General features: G+C 41.9%; 1 protein-coding gene across 2 annotated transcripts in view; it reads left to right on the top strand.

The window, feature by feature from the left end:
- The window catches only part of LOC131688929 (uncharacterized), a 74,183-nt gene extending 50,909 nt beyond the window's left edge, over nucleotides 1-23,274 (top strand). For both annotated transcript variants that reach the window (XM_058973568.1, XM_058973558.1), the window contains exons 2-4: nucleotides 21,608-21,741; nucleotides 22,293-22,528; nucleotides 22,791-23,274. In XM_058973568.1, the coding sequence (XP_058829551.1) occupies nucleotides 21,617-21,741; nucleotides 22,293-22,528; nucleotides 22,791-23,098 (669 nt within the window). In that variant the 5' untranslated portion in view covers nucleotides 21,608-21,616 and the 3' untranslated portion in view covers nucleotides 23,099-23,274. The remainder of the gene's footprint in view (nucleotides 1-21,607; nucleotides 21,742-22,292; nucleotides 22,529-22,790) is intronic.
- Nucleotides 23,275-23,521: the final 247 nt, after the last annotated feature.

The following is a 23,521-nucleotide window of genomic DNA, read 5'->3' as shown; positions in this document are numbered from 1 at the left end:
GTCCACGATACTATACTGCCGTCGAAATGAAAACTAAACTGTACCCGATCCGCTCAGTTTGATTCATGTGTAGAAGTTTGGTCCAAAAAGTGCTGGTATGGCAAGCAATATGTTCTTGTGGTTTGAAGTTTACCGTTTTAATACACTGCCGGAACTATAGTCAACGAGGTCTGAAAAATAAGTTAGAAATAATCGCAGGAAACTATCTTGTCCATTCGCTGGAACCTAGTACCTGTAATTGTAAAAATCTTCCACAGTTTTAACACTACCAAACGCCCGCAGATTCGCCAATAGTTGGTCTACCTTCTACCCCACTTCTACATCAACCGGCGTTTGTCCGACTAACGAGTCGATTAGTGCGCCCAGTAGGGCATCGCAAAAAAACATTTTTTTGGATTCTCAAAGGCCCCCCCTCTCATATTGTGACAAATGTCAAAGTAAGCTCAGATGCCAAATTTCACATCATTTGGACAATTCTAGACCCCCGCGCACTTCGCTTGAAATTTTTGAAATTGGTGCTATGGGAAAATGTGGAGGAAAAATATATTAAATGCTATAACTTTTGAAGTAGCAATCAGAAAATTACAATTTATATTTACAATTTTATAATACAATTTTATAATAAATAACAATTTATTATTACAATTTTATAAAAAGTTAAAGGAAATAACCTTAGTATTGGAATAAAGAATTCCAATTCCTAGAAAAATACGAGAAAGTGGGGTACTGGGTCATTTTGGCCCCAAAATCCCCTATTTTTTAAAAAAAATTTGCTACGTGGTGCAAATCATACATATTTTGCAGTTTTTCTAATGTGAAAAAATCTCAGAAATCGAACGGAATCTTTTAGACTTTTGTACGAATACGAGAAGTTGGGGTTGTAGGGCCTTTTGTCATTTATATTAAATTACATCATTTTCTCATGCATATATCTCTATTATTCTTCATTCAATTTTAATAAATTGTACCTCGTTGTACAAGAAAAATTCTTGGAAATACAACAAAAATAGATTCGTTTGCGTTAAAATTCAAAAACATCAATTTTTTAAAAATTAACTCTATAAACTACATTTTTTTCATTAAATATCCTAATACCTCAACTTCACCTATTTTTCCAGGTATGAAACTTTTCTCATGTGATTCCTAAGCGCATTTTTCACTATAAATAGTAAATTAAATAAGAATGTTGTTAAATGGAGTTAATATGCGCGATTTTATGATAAAAATGTGAAATCGAGACTATATGTGAGATAATTTAATGTTTCTGAATTTCACCGGTAACGAATCTATTTTTATTTTGTTCCTAAGGATTTTCCACGTTCAACAAGGTACAATTTATGAAAATTGAATGAAGAATAATAGAGATATATGCACGAGAAAATGATAAAGTTTAATATGAATGACAAAAGGCCCTATAACCCCAACTTTTCGTATTTGGACAAAGATCAAAAAGGTTTCGTTCGATTTCTGAGATTTTTTCACATTAGAAAAACTGCAATAAATATGTATGGTTTGCACAAAGGAGCAGAAAAATTCAAAAAAATAAATGATTTTGAGGTCAAGATGACCCAGTACCCCACTTTCCCGTATTTTTATAGAAACAGGTATATCTTCATTCCAATACTAAGGTTATTTCCTTTAAAAAGAGGTATAAATTATAATTTTATGATTGCTACTTCAAAAGTTATAGCATTTAATATATTTTTCCTCCACATTTTCCCATAGCACCAATTTCAAAAATTTCAAGCGAAGTGGGCGGGGGTCTAGAATTGTCCAAATGATGTGAAATTTGGCGTCCTCCAGTCTTGAGGGGTCGGTGAATCAGGGTATGCAGTGATATAGGATCCGGTAAACTATACTCACGGGCACGTTTTCGTCTCGAAAGTGGTCTACCGTAAACTTTTCTCCACGATGACCATGCGTTTCGTAAAACCGTACAACACGCTCGCGGAGTGCTTGCTGTTTTGACGACATCTTCGATTGAACTGCCAGCACCCGTTCCTAGGGAGTACAATTCGCTTGGAGAGAAAAAAATACGCTCTTTACTTTAATTACAGAGAGGTATTAAAATCATTCCCATTTTTTATTGAACACCCGTTAGCAACAACATCGCGGTAGACCGAGTTCTTCACGGAATGATCCTTCTTCAGCTCGTATAACATCTCGCCTTTGTGAGTGCACTTCGTTTTAGCAACTCTTTCAGCTCCAGGTCCGCTCTCACTCTCTTGGGAAGAACCGCGTACGATGTTCTGTCGTTCCCTTCAGTGTATCGCTCTTGTATCTCTACCGAGAAGACTGGCATTTTTCTTTCTTCTTCTATTTCTTATCCGTTTCTTCCGATTGCGGCAGTATTTTCAGCTTCGCGTCTGATCGCATTTCACGATGCGCCAGCCACGTTCCACTGATCGCTGCAGGATTTTTTTTTTCATCGGAGTGTCTTTCTCCCCCGACGTGTCCGTCATTCTTTTCGCCGAGTGAATATTGCGGTGCCTCCTCAGTTCCGGCCGTGGCGCGTTCTGAGACTTTCTCTAGAGCTATTTTCGGCTGATTCAGCCTTCTGCTTACGTTTAGATTTAATGCTCGTTACTAGCAGCTTGATCTTGGTGACCTTCCTAAGTTATTCAGGGAGCAGAACAGCTCGACCATTAGTCCAAAGTCGCCGTCTATTCCGTGAGTGTGCTCTGTCCGTGGACGTTCGCCATGACTAATATACCGTAGTCAGCATGCTACTGGTAGTCTACTTTCTACTTCTGCCCGAGTCAGACCTACAATCGAGGCAAGTGAACGACAACTAGCAGCCTCTCGATCTAGTGTGTACTGTCTCGAGAACAAAGAAAGCATTGTATTTATTCTTGCTGTCATAAAGATGATGAAAAAGCGCTGGCCTTGCCCAACGCCGTTGGCGTCACTCGGTCATTGACTTCAAATTTTGCTCTGGATTTTCGTGAAGTGAGATATTGCCTTATTGTGAAAATGGAGTTTAGGCTTACGGAACTCGGCTATCTTCGCCATAGTGTGTGTACTGATGTCAGCCAACACGTTAGCCCTAGCCGAACGTTTCCTGAAATTGACAAATGATTGGATTCCTCGCAAACATTGCCGCTTGGGATTTTGTTTCATCCGGAAGCCAACGATGAAGAACACGCTAGGTATGCTATTCATACACGCCCGCGAACGAATACTACCTAAGGCACCAAAATCAGTTTGTTCGCTTTCCAGACGATTTCGTACTTAAGCTCTGATGCGGGTTGGCAACACACCGAGTTGGATGTGGAAAAGTCGATACAGAATATTTGTGAAAATGAAGAAAACAGAAGGGAAGAATGAGCAAAATCTTTGACTGAAATGCTTTAGACACTTGGGGTTTTTGGTGTTTCTAGCAACGCTGAGAACTTTTTAGCTAAGTCGTTCCTCGAGCTGAGATATATGAAGGCTCCTAAAGGGAAAACTTTTGACCTTTACAAAGAACCTCAGCTGAGCAAATATTTGACTTTATCCTAAAACTTCTTGGCACAGTAAAGAATATCCCGTTCTGGGAAACATCAGTGTAGAACTCGTCATGGGCCGAAAGTGCATGCATAGCTCTCTTTAGCTAACATCCCTGCAGAAGGGTGTTATCCACATGATTCCCGTCGCACATGCCACAGCGGCTATTATCTCTGCAATGAGTGCTATGTGTTGTAAGTAGGGGATTGCCCACTACTCGGGTTCTTGTTTGCCCGGCGAACCCTTCTTTTCAGGGTGGCCTAGGTGCCTCTACAGAAATTCGGATTTTTGTAACAACAAAAAAGGGTAAACAAAACAAAATAAATTACTAAATGTACCGACTTTACTGTCCTTCAACTCTCCACTTCACTACGGTTGCTGGTGATTCACTGCTGCGGTCGGAAAGGCGGGCGGTTTCCTCCGACCGGCCGGGACAACAACGGCCGCGTTCTCCTTTGGTCGTTGGCTGCTCCGGCAGCGGTCCTTGTCTTTTAGCTAGGGAGGTGAGCTTGGCTCCTTTGTTGGAACCTCCCTAGCGACGGTGGTGATGAATCACCGGATTGTTTGCTCCCCGCAAAGAATCCCGGAAGACACCGCAGTGTTCTTCCCAGGGGGAGCCGTTGTCCACCCTGCTTCACCCTCCTTGGCTATTAGCTGGGAAGGAGAGCAAAGCTCGTTCGGCTTATCCTTCCCAGCGAGGGCGGATTGGTGCGTCTGGATCCTTTGCGGTTAGCTGGGGAAGCGAAAATTCCTTGATGATTAGCTTCCCCCGACGGCGATCCAGCACCACAAAATAACTTTCCGTCACACACGCGCACTTCGCACTACGGCTATTGTGGCTGGAAACTGTCCCGAACTGATGGAACGGGGACGTCTGTATTTTACCGTGGTCTGTCACTATCTGCTGGTCAAAAACTCGATGGCCGCCTTCCGCACTCGACTATCACAAACACAATCCGCCTCATAGCATAGCTGTCACCCATGAGCAACATAACCAGCGCACTCGTATTTTCGCAAGAGTAGAGCGATAGCCTAGCCAAACCCTATGCTACTGATTCACAAACATAAAACAAAATTTTCTACGCCTATCTGTACGCACAAAACAGTTCACAAACGCGAAACTATACAAAAATTTACAAGAAAAAGTGAACGGTATCGAAACAGCGGTGAGCATAAATTTTCGTAAACAATACACTCTACGGAGAGAGTACGCACGAAAGGGTATATTTCCACCCAGTGCTAAATTGTTACCCTGACGGGTTACAGTGTCCCAATTGGATCATTAAATCAAGAGCTAAATTCTTTTAATGCATACATTGGTAAAGCTCAACTTTCCAAATGTAACCCTGTAATGTCCCTTAAGGGGCAATTTCAACGGAAAAAAATATGTTGACAGCGAAAATGTTCTAGGAACACTGTTGATTCCTTTGATTACTTCGACAAGACATGCCAAACAAAAATCTAGCATTTCATTTGAAAAAGTCGTCGTTCATAAATGTTTATAACATGCTCACCAATAAACGCAGTGTGGAAAAATAAGATTACATCGTCTAATTTGAGTAGTGTGTAACGGCAACGATATACTGAAGCGAAATAGATAGTTCGACCAGTACATGCAAGGAGACCGCAGAACTTAGCCCTTCTAGAGGACACAATCTTCATACGCCGTAGAGTTGCAATCTGTACTTGGCCTGTGGTTTTCTGGACAGGGTATCCTTACCGAAAATGAATATATTAATTTTATATTCATTCAAAAATGTTTTCTATGCTTTGTTTTAGGCATTGAAGCGAATTGAATACGGTAGATGCAATATGCATGCTGAAAAAATCGTTATATGCAGTAAGTAAATATTCACAGTTTATTATGAAGTGGTCCGTTAAAACTTCAGAACGACACCATCAATCTTACTTGACAATGGTTTTCAGCAGATTCACTAGTGTGAAGCTCGGATCAATGACCACACAGTCGATCTAAACTTTCTGTGCGGGCACGTAGACATGGTACTCCTTCGTAAAAAAATTGTTTCCAGCAATGTGACGTGATATCTTTTGACTAGAAATCACGAGCTCTCGCTAATGTGACCATAATTTCGAAGTGTCAGTTAAGGCCGCTTATCGTTACGTCAGGTCTTTTGAAATCTATTGAAAGAGAGGTCAGGGAATGGTAAGGCAAAAATGTGGATGTTTAGCTTTATTCTATGTGCGGTTGGCACTACTGATTCCCTTAGCAGTAGACACAAAGGAAACGGATTTAGGATCAACAGATTACAAAATCATCTTTGTTAATGATAGTAAAGATTATGATGTGTTTGAAAATTATTATTAGTGTGTCCAAAATAGATTGTAATAGATTTAAACATGTACATACTTATATCTCATCCAGCAAAAACGCCTTTTGATGCCTGACTTGATTTCCCTATTTCAAAAGCTACAGACGTAGAGATTTTCCTTCAGGGCCCTCCCAACCAGTTTAATCACGTAACTGCTGCTATTTTGTCTGCAAATCATGATGCTCGTAATTTCTTCATTTTTATCGTTCTCCGCCAATTGCTTCGGAACCGCAGTAAAATTAGTTCCCTTCTCGCCTCGCCAGTGGAATTCTAGGGAAATAAACTTTTTTTTATATTGCCAATTCTCTAGCTTCATTCAGCTAATGCTATTCCCATTTGTCCATTTTGTGCACCGACCAGACACCGCCGGACAGTAGTAGTAGGAGTAGTAGCGCCCTGCCATAGCTGGCGAATGGTTTCCGTCCTCGTTTTCGTCGGTGTCTGTCTTTCTCTATGTGGGAAGTATTAGTCAGGGTTGCCAAAAGTATAAGTCGATCACACTTTCTTCGATTAATTTTGAATAAACTATCTATATTTTATTTGTTTAGAAAAGACTCACAGATATTTTGAGATATGTGATCATTTGTTGGCTTCAATACCATTTAAATTGCCTCTCAAATTCTTGTTAAGAATTATTTGGATTTGGAATCAAATGATTACTTGTAAGAATAAACGAACATTAATAAAATCTCTGATTGCTCAAAAACACACATAGTGTTTTCGTTTTTGAAGCTTGCGTGAATCCGGCGCTAGCTTAGTCCTGTCACTAAGTTAGTGTCGGATTCTGATGAGACGAAGTCGAAACGCAAATTCTACAACTAAATCTCTGAATTACCGATTTAATTTTAATTTGAAAATGACAAAATGGATTTTTCAAAGAGTGAATACATTTTTTTCTTTTTAGTTAAAGATACTGACTAGTGCTTTGGCTACCCTGGTCCCAGCATATCGCACCGCACTGTTCGACTTGTTGCCCATTTTGTGTACGGAATCAGCGCGGATTTAACCCAATGCTCGCTAGTCCCTGCTGCTACAACTACTGACTTTTCCATTCGGAGATTTCGAAACACACAAAATTTGTATCGTCTATTTGATTGCCGTTCATTTCCATACTGTACCGCAGAAACCCAGTTCTTTAAGGGCGGCGGGTGGGGTTGTAGCAATATTTGCATTTCGCCAAATGCAAATAGTGCGCTTAAGCGACGTGCAGAATTATACTGTTTTCCGTGGCGCATATGCTACCGTGAACGGGGTGTGTTGTTACAACGGGGAAAACAAACTATGGGCAGGGAAATTAACGCGGAAAGATTATATTTTGATTTTGAGCATGGGTTGAGATTACTTTCTATTTGTTTTCTGTACACAGATCGAAAAACCCTGTTAAAGGTAGTTTCCGTATAACTACAGTAAAATTACAACTCATATTTTACATAGGGTTATTATTACTCGAATTTAAATTGATTTTAATTAATTTTGAATATACTTCAAACAACCCAAAAGAATGTCGTTGACAGGAAAAATCATAAAAAACTATGCGGCTCCATCGAACTCCGAACCGACGGAGAAGCATCTTATTTTACACCTTTAAGCATCCATAAACTGAACCCATCAAGCTTACAATTTGCCACTAAATCAGTTGAAAAGCTCAACGTAAATCATATACCATACCGGCTTCCATCAACGACTGCACCGCCCTGGGAATAGCACGCCAGGAAGACGGTCCATCAATCACCATCCGTGCGCGGAGCAAAAGTCGTTCCCTGTTTTATCGCCTTGCATAAAGTTCGTTTTCAGCTTCAATGCACACATCTTGAAGCCGCTAGCTAGCTACCGCCAGCAACCGGTCCGCGCCGACGACGAGGGAGGGAAAAAACATCTCTTTCAATCTGTCCCTGGCCCTGCCATATGAACCCTAACCAAATCGAATAAGATCTTCGGTACTTACCCAGAGTCGTGATTCCAAAATTATGGAAAATCGATTTTCCTTCGGGTAGGTAGTCGAGTATTTCTTCGTGTATTTTTTTAGTTTTAATTTCTTGCTTGTCTCTGACTCTCACTGCTCCGAGTTCGCTCTCGTCGTTTTCGGTTCCTCCTGGATGGAACATCGTTTCACCAAAACTCTCACAGTTAACCACCTCCTTCAGCGCCTGCAGTCACATGTGGGTCGGAAAATGCGTTCGTTTGTTTTCTTGTCAATCTTTCCAATTCTCTGTTGTGTGTAGAGTCTGTCTATGTCAATGCCAACTTGATGGTTGAAGAATGTAAAATCATCAAGTGAAATTTGAACAATTTGAACAAGGGGGTCGTGGGAGAGTAGGGGCAAGCATAGCAACAAAAGTGAATCTGCCACGGAAACGCTCCCGATCGCATAGCAACTAATATATTAGTCGAATTTCTGAAATCGATTGGTTAAAATTTGGTACAGCTAAACGATTGTTGATTTTTCTAAACTTTCATTTTTGTTTTTGAATGAACAAAACAGTTGCTGAAACAACTAAATCATCTAGTTGAAAATGCGATGCTGTCAGTTAGCAAAGACACACACCATCCGAATCAGCTCATCAAATAGCTGTAACAACTAATATAATTGTCGATTTCAAGATTGGTGCGAGTTGAAACTGAAAACCGAGATGGTTGTTTCAGTCAATTGTAATATTGGAATAATTCACAACCAGTTGTAACAACTAATATAATTGTTGATTTCAAGATTGGTGCGTGTTGAAACTAAAAACCAAGATGGTTGTTTCAATCAATTGTATTATTGAAAAATATCCCAACCAGTTGTAACAACTAATATAATTGTTGATTTCAAGATTGGTGCGAGTTGAAACTGAAAACCGAGATGGTTGTTTCAGTCAATTGTAATATTGGAATAATTCCCAACCAGTTGTAACAACTAATATAATTGTTGATTTCAAGATTGGTGCGTGTTGAAACTAAAAACCAAGATGGTTGTTTCAGTCAATTGTATTATTGAAAAATATCCCAACCAGTTGTAACAGCTAACGATTTTGTTAATTATAAGGAGGATTTGTTACCCAGTAATAAAAAGCCAAATTATCTTCGAAGAAGTTTATTGCTATCATATCAATGGTTTGATTTATCCAAACGCGTTGCATTACTAGGAAATATAAATATTAACACTGTTCAGCGCCAATACGTTTACATTAATTCTATTTTATAAAAAAATATATAGCATTGACTTTCTATACGAATTATGGTTCCATGTTCCACTAGATTCTCTATTTGCATGGAACAATTATTTATGCAATGATAGAATATACAGATCAATTTACTGATGGAGACTAATGTCCTATTCTAATGTCTAACATTCGTTAATATGTGAGAAAATTGGATGGCTGATTTGTAAAAACACATGAAACATACACACCTGGTTCCAGAAGATTTGCTCACGTTCGAACATCAGTCGAATCATGCAATTTGTTGTCTACCTGACGTATTATATAAAAATACTTTCATAAATTCACATATATATCACTAAATTAGGTAGGCACTTCTAAGTATTATAACTGGTTTATTAATCTAAACTTCAAAATCAAGCTCTTTTATGTTAGCCTCAAAAATTTTACAAAATGAATATAGCGAGAAAACTGACGTATCCTTTTCAACTAAAGAAATGGTTAAAAAAAATTTGCAAATTTTTGTTTCCTTTTTGCTGTCTTTATTTTCTGAAAACTGACAGCTTTCAGAAACAACTAATTTATTCAGCCAATTGATGATGCGAAAATCAACAGGACAGTTAATTGAATCAACAATTTTTAGTTGAAACAGTCAAGACAAAAATCAAAAATTGCAATATTCATTTTTTGTGATTGCGGGGTTTTCCGTGTGACATATTTGACATGTTGAATGTTTAATAAATCGAATGACTTTCGGTGCCATTTACTGTATATGCGAATGGTTCTCGCATTGATCACACAGGAAAATTCATTCTTGATTATCATCATTTTCACATTTACAACACCAGTCAGTCTGTGACCTCATTCCAATTATAGAGCCACCAGATGTACAATAAAAATTTAACATCAAACCATAATACAATCATACCGGTCCCCTTTCCCGTGTGGGATGACGCATTTTTTGCCAAGCGAAAAAAAACCGCAACCCATCAGGCACCGCATTTAATGGACACCGTAAAAAGAGTGCATTATATAGATTACCGGAGGGATTCTGGGAAACGGTAAAAAAAACGCATAAAGATGGTAACCGAAAAGCGACAACTCGAACGACGCACCTCCCTCACTGACATAATCTGGCAGCGCCGTGTGTGTGCTGCGGTTGTAATTCAGTCCAAAAAGTCAAAAATATAAAACATTCGCACACTTCCGTCGCCCATCGTGTGTTTTTAATGTGGGAATTGATTTACGATCCGAACTGATTCCGGAACAATAATGGGGACTTTTTTTGCTATCGCACACTCAGAATTTTATTTATGCATCGATAGCATACTTTTCTATTTGCCTCTCGTTACTTCTGCTGTAAATTTTATGCATTGGACATATTCGGTCTATCCACTCATTGAATGCTTACTAGAAGTATATGCATCAAAATGCATAAAAATCACAGCAGAAGAAAAGAGACGGGAATAGAAAGTATGCTAACTATGCATATTTTTGTTTCTCAGTGCAGTAGGCCGTCGCAGAAAATAAGCAACACGATCATTCTACTGTACGGCACACGGCTCACAGAATAGAGGCTTTCTACTCCGCGAATTGACAGTTTTCGGTGACGTCAGAGAAATCGTTCAGATAAACAAACGAATTTCTCGAAAGTTGTTAATTGACAATATTTGAGCTCTTATGGTGTAAAAAATAGTGTGAAATGGATTCTTGACGTAAATCACGCCATAATTACACTAGACACAGTGGATAATCAGTGTATCTATGTGATTGTTAGCGTAAATTTGGTAAAGGTATTGAACATCGGCATAGGTTCCTTGTGATTTATCAAGTGTCGATCATTCGGTAGCACCAAACAATAAATGAATTTCATGTAATTGTTTTCGCCGACGATTTCTATGACGCGCGCTCGTCAAATGTTTACACTTTAACGAGCTAGCCTAGTATATGCAGGCCCGACGAGAGGGGGGGTCAGGGGGGGCAACTACCCTGGGGCCCGGGTCTGTTTTGGGGGCCCGCATTTTTAACTGAATTAAATTTATTTTAATTTAATTGTTGAAGTTTATTGTTTCTGTCGACACTGCAAATATATTATATAACTACGTTCCAATCGTTCCAATGGTTTTCTGAAGTACGTGAACGTAACCCAATTAAATTCATTTAACAGTGCAATTGAACCATTCTGGTTTCATTTATCGCAAGTGTTTGTCAAAGTGTACAGTATGAAGTTGTATACAATTTATCATATTCTTAACTAACTGTTACTAATAAAAGTTGGATATTTTCGGAATGGGGTTGACGAGTAAATGACGAAAATCTATGAATGAAGCGATTTTGAAAACCAAGATGGCGAATTCTAGTTAAGACATCTCTATAAGGGATCATCCATAAATGACGTAGCATTATATGGGGGAGGGGGAGTATTGTATTTTGTGATGATGTGTGACGACAGGGAGGTAGTGGGTCAGGTCATGCGACGTAGCTTTTTTAAAGGGGAATAACTAACATCGTTTTTTTTTTTTAATTTTACGTTGACAGGGGGGGGGGGGGAATTACCGTCAAGCTACGTAATTACCAGGGGGTGGTACTTAGAGGTTTGTGTAGAGATATAGGTATATTGATTTGTGATGCGGATGATATGATTATAGAAAACTTTTCTCAACCAGAAGACGCTATATTGGCCTTCAAAAGGGCATCGCTCATCTATTCGTCAAACCTTCTTAAAAATACCCTCATAGTTTATACAGATATTGTTCGAAATAGCTCCAAAGTACCATTTCTATCATCTACTCGTCAAGCCCGTTTCAAAAATTCCCAAATTGTTGGGGTTATCGAGATTATTGTTCAATCGGAAGTCTCCATCCTGGATTTCAAAAGGTATTAAATTTCCATTTTCATCATGTACTTGTCAAGCCCGTTCCGGAAATACCCATATTGTTAGGGTAATCGATAATGTTACTGAACCAACGAATTTTAATAAGAATGTGAAGTGAACTTTTTTTACGATCTTAATCCCAAAAAACGAACTAATTCAATTTACGAACCTTTGGCTTGGTTCGTAAATGGAGGTTCCAGTGTACACATTTGATGCAGAAAAATATGGGAATTTAACTAGATACTTATTCTACCCATTAGTTTCCACCAAAAGTCGAAACTCTTTCTCTCACAACTCTCTGTCTCAGTCTTTCTAACAGCAGACTTCGCTGTTGGATCACAGTCATCGCATTCAGAATGTTTTCTCTCTGAATGTCAGCGCAAATGTAACATGATTCCAAAACCGATTTTACCATGTTCAGAAACCAATAAAGAAAATTCATTCAGGTCATAGTGACAACTGCAATAGCTGCATCCAGTTCCTCAAAATCAACAACATGTACCAACAACAAGAAACAAGGTAGCATCAGTAACGCGAAATTTCACATTCAGTTGCCTATTTCTGAATAATTTGCTGAATTCAACATTCAGTTCCAATGCTTCCCTCATTAATTCACTGCCAAACTGACCGAAGCATTCATTTGTTATTATGTGGACAGTTTGTAGGCAGTTTTTTTTACATTTTCGAGCATAACTGAACTGCATAATCTATATCTGGTGCACTTTTGCTTGATGATCTCAGAGCTAGTATAGAAACAAAATTCAGTTTGCTCCTGAAACCGAATATATGCGTTGTACCGAAAAAGCGAAGAACGAGGGAAACAAACAAACCTTCGATTCATCGCGGCGGGCATGAATTGAATTTTGTTTCTCTTTCAAGCTCACAAAGGGATGTCAATTTTTCTACGCTCGGATTCTGGGCAGCATTAACGATGGTAGCATTAACGTGCGTCAAGGGAGCATGAACGATGGTGATATGGACTGTATGGCAATGCCGCAAAAAAGGTTTCCAATCGCAATGGCAAATCGGACGCAAGTAATTCTAATGGCCAGCCACAAATATTCCTTTATTATTTTTATTTTTTCCATCTATTACTTATTTAAAATACTGACGACTCTGTTAAGTTAACGCATTGAATTGTGTCAAATAAACAATATTCATAAAAAATAGTTTAATTGAAACGGTTGCATCCGTATAGTTTCTCTAATCGATATTGAAATAAGAAGTCATATATGGTAGGGCCCGTCAGTACTTCAAACCCTGGGGCCCGGCGCGGCTCTCGACGGCCCTGAGTATATGTAAGCCGTGCTGTACGGCTTGAATGTAAAATAGGCTCGTTCTGCGAATGTCATTTTTCTCTGGCGTCATTGAACATGTTGAAATAGTCTTCTTTGTAGGCAGTTTACAATGTTAAAGCTCTTGCAACGAATAATACTAATTTGCTAAGTATTATTTACGTAAAGTATATCATAGCCACAGTGAAAGTGATAAATAATAATATAAATTATAGCCTGCATCGTGGTGATGATTGGTGAAACTTACTGTAAGTAGGTGAAATGATAAATGCCAAAGAAAACATACATAATTTACTCTTCCCAGCAAAGATTTTAGACATCGTATGAGCTACCTCATGCTTCCCCGGGTCATATGATTACAACGACCGCCAGCTAAGAGTTGTGTGCTTAACTGGTAGTGCAGCCTGGGCACTGTTGTCCTTCTGACTTCAGCTAGATTGAGGAGGTACGCCCCGAGCGTCTGTTCACCAAGGAGGGTGCGGCTGAAACAGCGTCTCTTCTGGCATTCAGCGGTTGAGTATGAAATGCTGTATCGCTTCAGTTATACCTAAGCTGGCAGCCCCACCAGCGCGATGAAGGTAGCGCGACCCCGGTAAGGTAGCCACTTACCACGAAAAGTGACGAAGAAAAGAAAAACGAACGATACATTCGGCAACCGACTCGGCTGCGAAATAAGGACAATGATTGGAAACTCGGAACATGGAATGTCAGGACTTTGAATGAACCCGGACGAGTCTTTTGGCTCGCGAACTGCAGGAGGTGCAGTGGCCTAGAACTGGAGAACGTGAATTCAGGGCGGTGAATCTCATCGCCAACACTTCCTTCAAATACAACATCTACTATAGCGGCGGAGAAAAGGCAGAACAGTCGGAGTCGGTTACATAGTGATCGGCAAGCAGATACAGCGTGTTATAAGGTGGAAACCGAGCGAATCTGTGTATTGAGGGTACGGGGCAAATTCTTCAACTACAGCTTGATCAACACTGACAAACGATAAACCCGATGACGTGAAGGACGCGTTTTACGAGTGTCTCGACAAAACCTACGGAGAGTGCCCAAAGCATGACGTGAAAATTGTTATCGGGGACGCCAACGCTCAGGTCGGTAGAGAGGACTTTTTCCGTCCAATCATTGGAAAGAAGAGCCTTCACTCTCTAACCAATGACAACGGCCTGAGACTAGTAACCTTCGCTGTAGCTAGAGAGCAGCACTTACTTTACACGCAAAGACATCCGTAAGCACACCTGGATGCACCCGAACGGCGAAACTTGCAATCAAATAGACCATGTCCTGTTAGACGGCCGACACTTCTCGGATAGATGTGAGGACCTTCAAAGGACCAAACATTGACTCTGATCACTATCTCGTTGTCAGCAAGATTCAAGCACGGTTATCAACCGTAGCGAACTCAAGAACTCAGCGACCGTTGCGTTTCAATATCCAGCGCTTCTCAGCAGAAGGTGTGACGGACGAGTACCGCCAGAAGCTTGATGAGCGGATAAGGGGAATCAACGTAGACGACAACCTCAACAATCTGTGGGAGCGGTGAGCACAGCAGCGCGAGAAGTAATAGGTACTGCTCAGAGACGACCCAGAAACGGTTGGTTCGATGAGGAGTGCCAGAGAGTGACGGATGAGAAAAATGCTGCCAGAAGGCGGATGTTAGAACAGAGAGTGGTACAAGGAAGCAAGAGGAGCCGAAAAAAGAATTCACCGCAGAAAGAAAAAGCAGTATGAGGAGAAAGTCATTACTGAGGCGCAAAACAGTATGGAACAAAATGATATGCGGAAATTTTATGAAACTGTCAATGTCGTACGGAGAAAAACAGCGCCGTCTCCCGTCATGTGCAATGACCGTGAAGGTAACTTGCTGACAGATAAAACTATGATAGCAGCGCCAGGTGGAGAGAGCACTTCAAGACATTGTTGAATGGAGAAAATGTTAGCGCGTCAACGAACAGAATAAGCATAAGCGACGATGGACAAGCTGTGGAGCCTCCGACGCTAGAAGAGGTGAAAAAGGCAATCAAAGAGCTGAAAAATTGTAAGGCTGCTGGAAAGGACGAGCTCCCGGCCGAACTTTTCAAACACGGTAGTGAGCAGCTGCACGAAATACTTCACTGTACTCTTTTGAAGATATAGGAAGAAGAAGAACTACCTGCTGACTGGCTAGAGGGCCTCATTTGTCCCTTATACAAAAAGGGACACAGACTGGAGTGCGCCAATTATCGAGGAATATCGCTCCTCAATTCGGCGTAAAAAATCATGTCACGCATTCTGTTCAACAGATTGAGGCCGTTGGAGGAGTCTTTCGTCGGCGAATACCAAGGTAGTCTTCGTGAAAGCCGATCAACGACGGATCAAATGTTTACCCTGCGACAGATCCTAGATAAATTCCGGGAATACAACTTGCAGACACACCATCTGCTTATTGATTTCAAAGCGGCGTACGATTCAGTGAAAAGAAACGAGTTATGACAGATAATGGTAGAACATGGTTTTCTGACGAAACTAATTAGGCTGATTCGTGGAACGCTGGATGGATCGAAATCAAGTGTTCGGAATGCGGATGAGATTTCGACGTCCTTCGTAACCTTACGTAACGGATTGAAGCAGGGTGATGCGCCGTCAAACTTGCTGTTCAACATTGCTCTTGAAGGTGTCATCAGGAGAGCAGGCGTGCAAAAGAACGGTACCATCGTCACTCGGTCGCATATGCTCCTAGGATTTGCGGACGATATTGATATCATTGGAATCGACCGCCGAGCCGTGGAAGAGGCATTCGTGCCGTTTAAAAGGTAGACAGCAAGAATTGGTCTCACAATCAACACCAGCAAGACGAAGTACATGATAGCTGGAAGAATACGTGGGTCCAATAGTGATGTTGTGTTAGGTGGTGATAAATTTGAAGTAGTGGAAGAATTTGTGTACCTTGGAACTTTAGTGACGTGCGATAATTATGATACCCGCGAGATGAAAAGGCGTCTTGCAGCTGCGAATAGGGTTTTTTACGGACTTGGTAGCCAGCTGAAGTCCCGTAGTTTGCGGACGAAGGAAAAATTCGCGTTGTACATGAAACGTGGACGTCAAAGGAAGTTGATCGTAGAGCGTTCGGTGTCTTCGAACGTAAGGTGCTGCGAACAATACTCGGCGGTAAAGAAGAAAATGGCATCTGGCGGCGTCGCATGAATCACGAGTTATACCAAGTATATAAAGGAGTAGATATTGTCAAGCTAATAGAAAACGGCAGGCCGCGTACAAGATGGCTGTTTGCAGTGGAAGAGGACCTAAAAGCCCTCAATGTCCAGGGTGACTGGAAGAGATTGGCCCAGGACCGGGTCCAGTGGAGGAGAATTCTTCACTCGGCGTAGATTCAACGAAGCGAATTGTTGCCCATCAAGTATAAGTAAGTATGAGCGTCTTCATGATTTTCCAGGTTCCGATCACGCGTTAATTAGAAAAAAAAATCGAATTTTTCAGATTTGTTTACGTCTTTGATGACACCCACTCGGCGAATGTTTGCATTCTAATTAATAACCCGGCATATATGTGAAGCTGCTGCTTCTGTCATCAATGATCCATTAGGCTAGTACGTTTTCGATCGAATCCAATGCAGCTGATCATAAAGTGACGTAATCGAACATTTTCCTTGTGTAATTGAAATAGTACAGATCTTCCGCAAACCTTTTGCAGGCAAGTATTGTACGTAAGTTAGCCTTTTTTGCCTAAAAGCATCCCTATTTCCAGTCTCGGTATTGCGAATCTAAGAAGACTAAATGTATAATCGTCAAGGAGAACGAAGCGGGACGGACCAAGGTAGTCATTGTGGTGACTTTCGCGGTCGCTATTGACGAGCAAGGCGATTCGGCAATAGTTTGACACCATCGCCATGGATGTTCCAACAAAGGAGCCAAACTCACCTCCGTAACGTGTAACGCGTCAGGGTAACAATTTAGAACTGGATGCAAATATACCTATTTTTGTGTTTACACTCCGTAGAGTGTATTTGTTTACGAAAAATTATGCTCACCGGCTATTCTGCATCGTTCACATTTAGTTGTAAATGTTTGTTGATTTTTGTGTTTGTGAACAGTTTTAGTTGCACAGATAGGTTAAATAAAATTTGTTTCATGTTTATAAGTAACATAAAGCTAGATAATTCTGCCTTACTGTCGAAAAGTGTGCTGAAATCGCGGAGCGATGGGCGTCAGTGACGACGGTGGTGTAAGGCGGGCGGTTTATTTACATCGTGCGAGAGGCGGCGATCGTAGTTGATCCACAGGGCTCGGACCAGGTCGGTTTGTTTTCGATTTTGGAAAGATTTGTTGCTGAACACATCCAAGTGTCCAGAAAGTGTCGGTTCGAGAACTCAGGTCGATTAGGGAAGCTCATCGCAAAGGAGCTACTCGCTTCCAAACCCCCTTCCTAACCAAAGGACATAGGAGACGCTAAGCCGAACTCGCAGTGAAGGATCAGCCGAACGAGCCTTGCTCTCTTCCACTGCGGTGTCTACCTGGGCCATTCATGGGAAGTGAGTGGGGCCGGCGATTATTCACGCAGTCTCTAGGGGGATTCTTACAAAAGATAACCTTGCTCACCTTCCTAGCTAATCGCTACGGACCGCTGCCGGAGCAGCCAACAGTCCCCCGGGAGAACTCGACCCTTTTTGTTCCAACCGGTCGGACGAAACCACCTGCATTGGATCTACAGCAGCAGTAGCAGTGAAGTGGAGTCTTGAGGAGGAGTAATAGTCGTTAAATTCATACATATGTTTGGTTTTCCCTTTTATTTGTTTATGTACGAAAATCCGAAACTCTGGTAGAGGCACCTGGGTCGCCCTGTCACCTAGAGTCTGCCGGGCAGGTAAAATTAGAACCTATGAAGTGGGGGGAAACCTTACACTAGCTAACCAACTTCAGCGGATCCGCAAAACGACCAGCAGTGAAGAATTTTGGGAGAATAAACGGTAAACTTCAATTTATTTGTTTTCTTTTTCAGCGCAAATGACACCGAAAAGTCCTCGGAATCCACGTTTGAAGAAAAGAAAGAGCACCGTAATAAAGATTGATTTGAGCACCTTAAGAAAGATGACGAGCTGAGAAGTAGCAATGTGATTTGGGAGATGCACCGATGGGTGTGAAGAAGGCGTACAGTGGTACGCAGAAAGGTTCGATACGACTTTAGATGACCGTGCCGTCAAACAGACAGTTCGGATTCCGGGAAGATAGACGATGGAAGTAATCCGAACGGTCACAGAGAGTGCCGATATGGCGTCCAAAGAGAAGAGAAGGGGAAATCGATATTGCGCCCTGGAAACGATAGACGCCAAGAATGGAGTTAGGTTACAGCTCGCACACCACAAAATGGAGGTTATGCTAGTTAGAAATTGGGTAAGGCACTTTAGCGGGCTAAGATCGCTGGAATGCGCTGCCATCGGCGTTGTAATTATGCGGAAAAATGGTTTGGTCGTTGATGCTGCGATCGCCACAATGCTTTGCGAAAATGTATTTTGTCCGCAGAGCACCGGAATGGGGGATGGATACCTGGCTAAAATCTGCAAACGGCACGTGCGTGGGGTAGTAGCAATTGCTCCTCTGGTTGTGACTGAGGTTCGTGGACAATGGGGAGCCAGCAGTTCAGCTTGGGCTTGTTATGTCCACGCCGAGAGTTATAAACGGATTCTGGGAAATGCATCAGCAGAAGCAGAGTCTGGTGTGGAAGGATCTATTCGAGCCGTTTATTAAATTATGCAGGAAGAGAATGCGAGTGTCCGGTTTTGTGGCAAGCTGAACGAGTTCGGATTCGGTCGCTTCTGGTATGTGTTGCACTAAAAAATGGGTCTTTTGAGCTTGGGCTTGTGCGACCACCTCTGGCTACCACTACGTTATAGATCTGAACTAGCTGAAGTTACACAGGGAAACAGTAGATAATTATGCTTGAGAATAGCGAAACATCTTTCAATGTGCAACTCCTGCTAATCCTAAACGTCGGCGGCCAGGCCCGAACGTAGATCACGGAAGGAAAGGGAAGGAATGTTAGTCCGATACTTGCTTTTGCTAGAGACCGTATGTATTACTGCGCACTCCACAAGTATCACGGGAGGAAGATTTTTGTTAAAGAGTATAGAAGTTGGATTCTACTTCTGCATTACCGACGCCAGAGAGGTAACTCCACTATCTGGGCTCGATTATCGATCCATTAACACATGGACCGGGGACCAACGGCTTCACTTCCCTTCCGAAGGAAGACGTGACCACAGATTTTTTCACCTCAGAAAAATCTCAACGACCTCGGCTGGGATTAAACCCAGACCAACTGGAATGAGGGGCGGTCACGGTTACCACTCAACCACCGCCGCCGTGCACAGGAAAATGGGTCTTTTCTGTCGAAACTGTTTACGAGGATCTAGACCCGGAAGCTCTGCTAACTTGGCATCGACTCGGACTTCGTAATGCGAATTGAACTAGTGCTCCGCACTCTTAATAGTAAATCATACGCGAACGGAATTCGCGCGAAAATCGATGAAGACAGAGGGTTGAAAGCCTACGAATACTATGAGGCTGTATTCGCTGAACCGAAGGATCACGGCAAACGTTTCAGTGCTGGCGTCCAATCGGAATGCGGTGGCGATATTTATTACTTATTATTACTTCGTAAGAATTCTCGTTTCGGCTGTAACCGTCGGTCCCAATCGACAGGCATTGCTTTGATCAACAACCTCTCGACACCGGAGGTTGTCAACTCGTTTCGAGGTTCTGCGTCGCATCGGGAAAACGACCGCTGTCTGCAATGACTCCCACCATCGTGGTCGATGGTCACGGGGCGGTCTGGATGGTTGTGAAACACGAATTACAACGTCCATGGTGCTGATGGTACTGCGAAGTAGTCCGAAGGGGTAAAATAGGTCAAGGAAACCAAATCCCTGGAACTACATTCCATTTCGGAGCTTGACCTGCTATCTGGACTGACTTCCTAACTAGGGATCGAACATCCAAGGGAAGCAACGAAGATGTGAGTGACGGTGATGTTTCGGAGGTCCCTCGGTTTCTCGGAACCTTGCCAAGTTTAAAAGGATTATCGAAATTTGGCCGCTGTTTATCAACAGCTTCGAGTACACAACAGCTGCCAGTGAGTTTTTAAACCTAGAGTTTTTGAAGCGTTTGTAGGGCTGTCTACAGGATGAAGAATTGGAGGCTAGGAGAAGCCAGCTACTGTCGCCGGATTCTGCTCCGGTCTAGAAATTTTCGGAATCTATTCGGAATGCACTGGAATAGCTATGCGACTATCTTGTTGTGACGGGTTTCAGATATATCAGAGGTTACGGAGTTCTTGACATTGCGGCTGAGCGAGCGCGAGCCTACGCGTATGGAAAACGCAATGTTCCTGGAAGAAATATTTCGCCCATCTTTATGACTCGGACCAGATGAAGCCTTGCGAAGCAGAACGTGCTATTCGTAGATATGGTGAAAGGAGCGAGTTGCCTGCTCCAAGCGTAGGGAATGTCGTAGAAGAGATGTGCGATGCGATGAGGACAAGAAACACCATCACTAGTTGCGCAACTAGTGGAGCTGCAGAAGAACCAAGTGACCACAGCTGACAGTTTGAATAAGCACACTTATCCACAGGGTAGGCTAGATGCACCAGTTGCGGGTCGTCGAGGTGCCAGTGAACCGGATGCCGTTCCGACCTTGGTCCTTACCAGGAAGCTAATGAGTAGGATAGATCCACTGCTGAGGATCTAGCCTACTCCGCGTCGAAGCGCCAGCTATGTTCCTTCCGAAATTGTCCTGTTGAGTAGGCTAGGTCCACTGCCGGGGACTATTCGAGTAGATCGTAGCAAAACTGGGAGATAAACGGCTCACGGAAGCAGGACCTAGTTGTTCGAAGTGCGATTATACTCAAATAGGGACGTGACTGATACCTACTTCATACCAATTTATTAGTTATTTAATAGTTGGAATTTTGTCCATCGCTGGTCATAAAATCAATCAAGGCAAAAAAATGGGCAAAATTTTATTGAAAATTGGTGGAGTACATGATAAAAATCCAAAAACAAAATTTCGATTTCGCTTTCTAACCAGCAAACCAGAGCTCCAGTCCTTTGTTTGGGCGTTCATACGAGTATCTAACTGGTTGCCGCTACGATGCCAGTTACTAATGAGATGAATACGAAACTCTAAAACCTTACTTTATTGGCCCGAAAAATCCCAGTCCGGCTCGGAAGCGAAATGAATACGGGAGTGTACTGTCAAGACCTAACCGGGGTGACATAGATTCTAACGAACAATACAGGTTATAGCTGAAAAAACTTTTCAAAACAAACATATGAGAAGCGCTGTCTATTCCTACTATACGAGACACCCTACTAGCCTTCAGCTATATACCATGACCACCATTAAACCGGCCAAGCCACGAGTCTGCCAATTTCAATTACTTCTCACTGTTTTGTTTTTGTTTTTCTTTTTCCATTTCTATTTCTAGCCTAAAAGCATGTTCCTGTTACGGCTGCTTGGTCGCCGCGGACGCTCCACCTCGGCTAGCCAAACTGGAACGGCCATGCTCGGACTATTTGGCACTGCTGCCGTGGTCGCAATCAACCTTCTGTCGACGTCCAGGTCAGTGTGAGATGGGCAAGCTAGCAGCAGCACCGTATAAAGCGTAAGAGTTCCCCCGGAACGAACGAACGAACGACGGAACGTGATGCATTTTTGGATACGATTCAATTAGGTTTTAGGACCGGGCTGAATGTATTTGCACTCGGGATGAAAATTAACCATGGTTTGGTTGGTGTGGTTGTTGTTTCGTGGTTGAGCTGCAATTTGCTCGAAGCGGGAAATGAAGTTTTGAAATTTTTTGTCGATTCCATGCTTTAACTAAAAATAAGACTCAATATTGAATGTTCAACCAAAACAATACTTACCAGTCTTAAATTATTCTTTGTCTAATTATATTCCCACTTCATCCACCTCTCACAGAAGCTTTTTTCTCATTAACTTTCTGTAATAACTTTTCTCCGCCAAAACATCTCCGCACCGAAGAAAAACTTCCAACCGCTAATTAATCATTTTAATCAAACATAAATATTTATGTAGCGCATACACTCACACACACTTACAAAAGCAAACTTATCTCTCCAACGCAATTGCTTCTACACATATACTTCCAGTGTCATGGCCTGCCCCTCTTCGCAGCCGGTTTCCAGCCCGTTGACTGGTGGAAAGGGTGGAGGCTCGGTGTACGATTTCAGTCCCGTCGACATCGATGGGAATGTGGTAGATTTGAGTGGGGACCGGTACAAGGGCCACGTGCTAATCATTGTCAACGTGGCGAGCAAATGCGGCTACACCGATGGTCATTACGCCGAGCTAAATCAGCTGCTGGAGGAGTACGGTGAGACGAAGGGTGAGTATCAAGGAGTCTTTGGGGAGGGAGTGGTTCCGGTCGCATTAATCATACATAATACATAGCGGGTTTCATCGTGACGGGAAACTTTTCCGAGTACCGGTGTCTGGTTTCCCTGACGTGCAGGTTCGTAATCTTCCGTAATGGTGTGTTTGATTATGACAGGTGATGAAATATTGTACGTTTAATCGGGATAATGATAAGTGTGTTTGTTCCGAACAAAGTGACAACAATTTAAACGAAAGCCGTTTCTGTTTTGCAGGACTCCGCATACTGGCATTCCCGAGCGATCAGTTTCATCAGGAACCGGGCAGCAATGCGGAAATTAAACACTTCGCGCGGGATGTGAAGGGTGCAAAGTTTGATCTGTTCTCCAAGATCTACGTTAACGGTGATGAGACGCATCCGTTGTGGAAGTTTCTGAAGCAACAGCAGGGTGGAACGTTGTTCGATGCTATCAAGTGGAACTTTACCAAGTTTATTGTGGACAAGAAGGGTCAAGTGGTCGAGCGGCATGGGCCACAAACTAGTCCGTTGGAGCTGCGCAAGAATTTGGAGAAATATTTTTGAAGGGTTTGGAGAAGAAGCTGCATTTATAAGGGATTGAAAATGATTTTGCTTGACTAAAGGACCATGTTTATTTGCACGTATCCGAATAATAACGTCATTATAATAAATGCTATCGAATATATTGGTGATTGATTAATTGACAATACGTCATTCAGTTACAGATTGTATTAAAAAAAGTTGATCACTCAAAAAAAGGTTGTCATAATTTTTTCAAAGTCCGATTCTTTATTAACTTTTTGGAATTGAAATATTAATAAGAAGATCACTAGTGATGCTTTTTTTAAAAATCAGCGAAATTAAATGCATTTCTTTCCATCAAAATAGAAATTCATAATGTATTTTGCGTTGCGTGTAAGACGTCAAAACCCTACAAAACAATTAGCCCTCCATCCACCAAAACGTCGAACAAAGTGGATCAGCGTA

This window comes from Topomyia yanbarensis, chromosome 1 (genome assembly GCF_030247195.1).
Source record: "Topomyia yanbarensis strain Yona2022 chromosome 1, ASM3024719v1, whole genome shotgun sequence".
Lineage (NCBI taxonomy): Eukaryota > Metazoa > Arthropoda > Insecta > Diptera > Culicidae > Topomyia > Topomyia yanbarensis.
This window is presented reverse-complemented; position numbering and strand designations above follow the sequence as displayed.